Source organism: Notolepis coatsorum (assembly GCF_963971535.1).
Source record: "Notolepis coatsorum genome assembly, chromosome: 7".
In the NCBI taxonomy this organism is placed as follows: Eukaryota; Metazoa; Chordata; class Actinopteri; order Aulopiformes; family Paralepididae; genus Notolepis; species Notolepis coatsorum.
In genome coordinates, this window is record NC_140171.1 from 15,245,974 (window position 1) to 15,252,179 (window position 6,206).

Here is a 6,206-nt window from a genome sequence, read left to right on the forward strand (position 1 = left end):
TTTAATTAACTTGTAGTAGTACGGGTTAGCTCCGTCTCTGTTCTTCTCACCTTCACTCTGCTACTGTCGTTGTACCGTATCCATCGACCAATCAACCCTTTGATCTTACTAACCCCGCCCCCCCAGGCAGAACGCGGAGCTGGCCAAGCTGAGGCAGGACTGCGTGCGTCTGGGCAGGGAGCTGGGCGAGCGCACAGAGGCTCTGCAGGCGGACGACGAGCGCAGGAGGACCCTGGAGGCCAAGGTGGCCGGTGCCGAGCAGCAGCTGGCTCAGGTCCAGGTGAGGACCCCCCCCCCCCCTCCCCTCTCTCTCTCTCTCTCTCTCTCTCTCTCTCTCTCTCTCTCTCTCTCTCTCTCTCTCTCTCTCTCTCTCTCTCTCTCTCTCCCTCCTTCCTCCCATCCCCCAATTTAGTCGTTCGATCAGAACCAACGGACGTCCGTCCGACATGTCAGTTTGCCTCCCGAGTCCTCCCCTCGTCCAGTTACTACTCGAGGTTTAACCTGCCCCCCCTGAGGCACGGGTCCGCTCCTAGTCCTCCCCTCGTCCAGTTACTACTCAAGGTTTAACCTGCCCCCCCCCGAGGCACGGGTCGGCCCCGCCCACCAAACTATTTCATTACCCAAACAAGCTCCGGCCTCCTCTTTGATCCTCCCACGGTGGAGAAGAGGGCGAGGCGAGAGGTTTAGAGCGATCGTGTTCCTCGTCTGACCTCGGGACAGTCTGGCTCCACCTCTTTCACTGTGTGCGATACGTTTATCTCAGTCGAAATCAACCAGCCTACCAACCAAACCGCACCGCACCTGTGTGTACTGTATACTTTACTTACTCATAGTATATATTCACAGTCTAAGTGTTATTGACTGTAATGTATAATATAACTGATGGGGCAATACAGACTTGACTACTCAAACCTATGATACGAACCTGAAACCAATCCACTCAGTTTAATAAAACGGGCTCTGAAGGTTCTGGACAAGAAGCCAATTCGTCAGCCACAACTGTAACGTCCGACCTACTGTAGATAAACATCACCTTCTAAGCTGGAGCAACAGTGTACAGCTTAACCCTTTCACTGCCGCACTACCAAATGGTTAACCCTTTCACTGTGACGACACTTAATGATGCCAGCCTGGTGTTAAAACATCCACCATGGTCTGGCTCCACAGTCAGAACCGTAATCGAGGGAGACTTTATCGTCCCGGCTGACTCAGAACCGTAGTCGAGGGAGACTTTATCGTCCCGGCTGAGTCAGAACCGTAGTCCAGGGAGACTTTATCATCCCGGCTGACTCAGAACCGTAGTCGAGGGAGACTTTATCGTCCCGGCTGAGTCAGAACCGTAGTCGAGGGAGACTTTATCGTCCCGGCTGACTCAGAACCGTAGTCCAGGGAGACTTTATCATCCCGGCTGACTCAGAACCGTAGTCCAGGGAGACTTTATCGTCCCGGCTGAGTGAGAACCGTAGTCCAGGGAGACTTTATCGTCCCGGCTGACTCAGAACCGTAGTCCAGGGAGACTTTAGTCCAGGCTGAGTGAGAACCGTAGTCCAGGGAGACTTTAGTCCAGGCTGAGTCAGAACCGTAGTCCAGGGAGACTTTATCATCCCGGCTGACTCAGAACCGTAGTCCAGGGAGACTTTATCGTCCCGGCTGAGTGAGAACCGTAGTCCAGGGAGACTTTATCGTCCCGGCTGACTCAGAACCGTAGTCCAGGGAGACTTTATCGTCCCGGCTGAGTGAGAACCGTAGTCCAGGGAGACTTTATCATCCCGGCTGACTCAGAACCGTAGTCGAGGGAGACTTTATCGTCCCGGCTGAGTGAGAACTTAAGCACACTTTTTCAAAACATGGTTATTAGATAACCAGGCATCATGTGACCATAACAACTAGCTTGGCCACTTCCAGCCTCTCAAGCCTTGATCTCTATGTGCCTGTTAGTCTGTGTGTTACTTTGTGTGTGTTGGTAGTTCATTAGTGTTGTGTGTTACTTAATGTATGTCCGTCTGTCTGCCTGTTTGCATGCCTACATGTTGCTGATGTTACATCGTCACTGTCTCGCCTGGCATTTTTCTTTCCTGTATTCTGTATTATATTCTCCCATCCTATTCTGTATTTTCCCCCACTTTACCAATAGCAAATTATGTATTTTATAGCCTTAACCACTTTTAACTATGCTGCTATATTCAAATACTGTTTTAATTATGCTCTTAAAATGTATACAATGCCTTATCTATTCAGTTTTTACCTGGCATTTAACCTCTGTAGCCTAGGGACTACAGTTGAAAACTAGCTACCCAGCTAACACTGGCATATTTACAGTGGTGGTACTCTGTCATTACTGTTGAATAATGTGCACTGTCCCTATTCAAATAAACATAATAATAAGGTAAAAAACGAAACGACTTCCCCCCCCCCCCCCCCCCCCGCATCTGCACCTTTGATCACCGCCTACCTGCTCATTATGTGTATATTCAGAGTTACTTTTCTACTGTACTATAATTCTATTGCCTGTATTTATGTCTTTCTACTATTACCCTGCACATACCTGTACCTCCCCTCCCCCATGCTGCTATGATGTCTGAATTTCCCCAAGGGGATCAATGAAGGACTATTTTTATCTTATCTGATCTAAACATTTAGTTCAACAACGATCCGTCCTCATCAACATTGCTCCGTGGTAGAAGCTAAAAACACACGCTGCACTTTTTAAAAATCGTTTTCTCTTGTCCATGCGGTCCACATCTGCATCTGTAATCGTGCTTTGGGGGGGGGGGAGAAATGGACCAGTGAATAATGAGCCTCTTCCTGTCCGTCCTGTGAGCCCAGGCGAGCCAGGCGGAGGGCGAGCGGGCCTTCCAGCAGAGGCTGGAGGAAGTGGGCCAGGAGCTCAGCAGTCTGTCCCAGGCCAACCAGGAGGTCACCACCGGTCAGTGGAGCTTTTTTATTGAATTACATCTTTATTTCAAACATGAGACAAATTTGAATACTTTATTTTCTTTTTTTTATGTAAAAAGCAACAACAAACTAAAATTGCTCTGATTGGCCAGCGATAATGCGCATGCGCGCGTTACCGGCGTAGGGGAAAACTCACGTGAAACACTGCAGACCACTGATTGGTCAGAAGAGAGACGCGTCACTCGTTGGAGGCTCTCCACAAAAACAGAAAGCCGCCATCTTTAATGTCTCGCATTGGATTTAATTTGCAGTAGGAACAAGTGCAATAAACAAAAGGATACAGTCACTGTGTATTCTGCCTCATTTATTGATGAAACAAAACCGACATCAACACAATTTGCCACCGAGCGGAGAGTTTAGTCTCACAAAAAGATCGCTGACTTGTTAAGCTTGTTGTTAGGTTAGGTGCTAATGTTGTGCTAGCGTTTTAGCATGGCTATCGTACATAGCGTGATCAATATAACTCGCTATTGATTGTTTGTACTAGTAACTAATGGTTAATGCTAGTAGAATAGACGCAACGTGAGGTAATCACCATCCATTTTAAACCGGTTATTACCTAATGCTAACGTTAGCAGATAGACGCGAGACTGGTGCCGTTACAGCTTGTTAGCCTAATGCTAATGCTAACATTAACGTTAGCAGATAGACACGAGAGCCTAGGTAACGTTAAAGCAATGAGAGGTAGCGTTAGCAGAATAGACACAACGAGAGTCTCGTTAATGTTATTATTGATTGATTGATTGATTGATTGAAAACTGTTTTACTCTGGCTTGCGCCTAGCTCGCGGACATAGCTATGCTGGAGCTCTCAGCTGTACACCAGCGGCCCCCGCCTCCCCACAGGGAGACAAGTACGAAATGCGCATGCGCGCGTTACCGGCGTAGGGGGAAAACGAGCGTAGAGGGCTGGCCGATCACTGGCCAATCAGAGCAACGCGGAAGGGCATGTTGGTTGCCGAAAGTATTCACGCAACCCGGACCTCTCAACGAGCAGCACGTTTATCTAATCGGGTGCATTCCACATGGGGGAAATGGGGAAGTAGGGAGGGGCTACATGCACAGAACATGTAAACAACAACATAAATGTTGGACCCGCCAAAACAAGTCAATAATTATTTTTGGGTGGGGAAGCACTACTTTTATTCTGCACTTTTCTAAAAGCTCTGTAGATGTATTATTATTATTTTTAATAATGATCAGTCTTCATGAAAGCGTTACCTATAGCACCTTTTAAAAGTTTTAAAATGGAAAATGTTTACCACCATCTCCCCTCCCAGAGCTGCGGGAGCGTGTGAACTCCACCGAGGCTGAACTGACGGAGCGCTGTGCTGAGCTGGAGGCCCTCAAGGCCCAACTGGAGCAACAGGCCCAGGAGGTCACCGAGGTGGAGGCGGCCATGACGGAGGCCACTGCGGAGGAGGAAGCTCTGGACTCTTCAGAACCTCTGGTACGGGTTTGATCAGGATCCCTGTTAGCTCCGGTCTCCTCAGAACCTCCGGTACAGGTTTGATCAGGATCCCTGTTAGCTCCGGTCTCCTCAGAACCTCCGGTACAGGTTTTTATCAGGATCCCTGTTAGCTCCGGTCTCCTCAGAACCTCCAGTACAGGTTTTTATCAGGATTCCTGTTAGCTCTGGTCTCCTTAGAACCTCCAGTACAGGTTTTATCAGGATCCCTGTTAGCTCCGGTCTCCTCAGAAGCTCCGGTACAGGTTATCAGGATCCCTGTTAGCTCCGGTCTCCTCAGAATCTCCGGTACAGGTTTTTATCAGGATCCCTGTTAGCACCGGTCTCCTCAGAACCTCCGGTACGGGTTTTATGCACTAAATTCACAAGCAGTGAGAAAACATAAACATACATACATATATACTACAGTCTTTTACCCTGATTCATAGGTACTGGATATACATACAAAATAAACTCTTACCACCTATTTGTAAAGGCTATTGATATTCCTATCAACTATCACTAAAATAAACAACTATAGATTTTTGAACGTAGTCGTTATTTTGAGGCTTGAGCTGTGATCTTTTTTTCAACAGGTTGACTTGTCATCTGAAGTGGAGGAGCTCACGAACTGGTATACCGTTTTCTTTTTATTAAAATCAATTCAGATTTTAGTTTTGTAAGGACAATTTCACAGATGTAACAAAAGAAGAATATAGTGGAACACTAAAAAGCTTGTGTTCTCTGTCAGTTTGATAGCAAGGGAGAGCAAGGTGATGATCCTGGAGGCGGAGTTGGAGCAGCTGAAGGAGGAGCTGGAGGAGGTGAAATCGGCTAGGTACGTTGTGTTGCTCCTCTGGGACAATGTCTCCCTCGTGAGGCTACAGGGAGGTACTGCACGGGGTACGCGAGAAGATTTCTTATACAGGTGCATCTCAATAAATTATAATGAGGACATATATCGGCTGCCTCCATGCCACGCCGCATTGATTCACGCAAAAGGAGCCTCGACCAAGTATTGAGTGCATATTAGGGATGTCCGATATTATCGATATTGGCATTAAAATGTAATATCGGAAATGATCGGTATCTGCTTAAATAATAATATATATATATATTTTTTTACATTTATTTACCCAGGCAAGCAAGTAAGAACACATTTTTATTTTATTTATTGTCAAAAGTATGCATAATGTTGTGTTAATTCCATGACAAGAGATATGTAATGTTAATTACCTGAAATTATTCAGTTTTTTTGGGGGGGAAACCCCGCATATATCGGTATCGGTTGATATCGGTTTTGGAAATTAAGAGTTGGACAATATCGGTATATCGGATATCGGTAACAAAGCCAATATCGAACATCCCTACACTGCATATATTTTTCAGTAGGCAGACATTTCTGTAATATATATATATATTTTTTTGTATTGGTCTTATGTAATATTATAATTTTCTCAGATACTTGAAATATTTCACTCTGTGTGTAATGAATCTATATATAATAATATGAATCTAATATATGATTTTCACTTTTTGAATTGAATTACTGAAATAAATTAACTTTTCCTCGATATTCTAATTGATTGAGATGCACCTGTATATACATATATTCATTCAAACCCTTTATTTAAACTCGAAAGGCAACTGAGGTTTGCCTCATTTACAGTCACGTCGAGTGTACATACAGAGTTAAGCAAAAAGGCATAAAATCACACAGCATATCACTAACAACTAAGGATAACGATCAATTAAAACACGTACAACTTGATTGACAAAGGTTGGAGATCAAGGTTTTAAACTCT

General features: G+C 45.5%; 1 protein-coding gene across 3 annotated transcripts in view; it reads left to right on the forward strand.

Annotated features, from left to right (window-relative positions):
- Positions 1-6,206, forward strand: part of rrbp1b (ribosome binding protein 1b) — a 55,568-nt gene that overhangs the window by 22,673 nt on the left and 26,689 nt on the right. For all 3 annotated transcript variants that reach the window (XM_084319397.1, XM_084319399.1, XM_084319398.1), the window contains exons 7-11: positions 127-280; positions 2,827-2,926; positions 4,235-4,404; positions 4,998-5,035; positions 5,153-5,239. In XM_084319397.1, the coding sequence (XP_084175523.1) occupies positions 127-280; positions 2,827-2,926; positions 4,235-4,404; positions 4,998-5,035; positions 5,153-5,239 (549 nt within the window). The remainder of the gene's footprint in view (positions 1-126; positions 281-2,826; positions 2,927-4,234; positions 4,405-4,997; positions 5,036-5,152; positions 5,240-6,206) is intronic.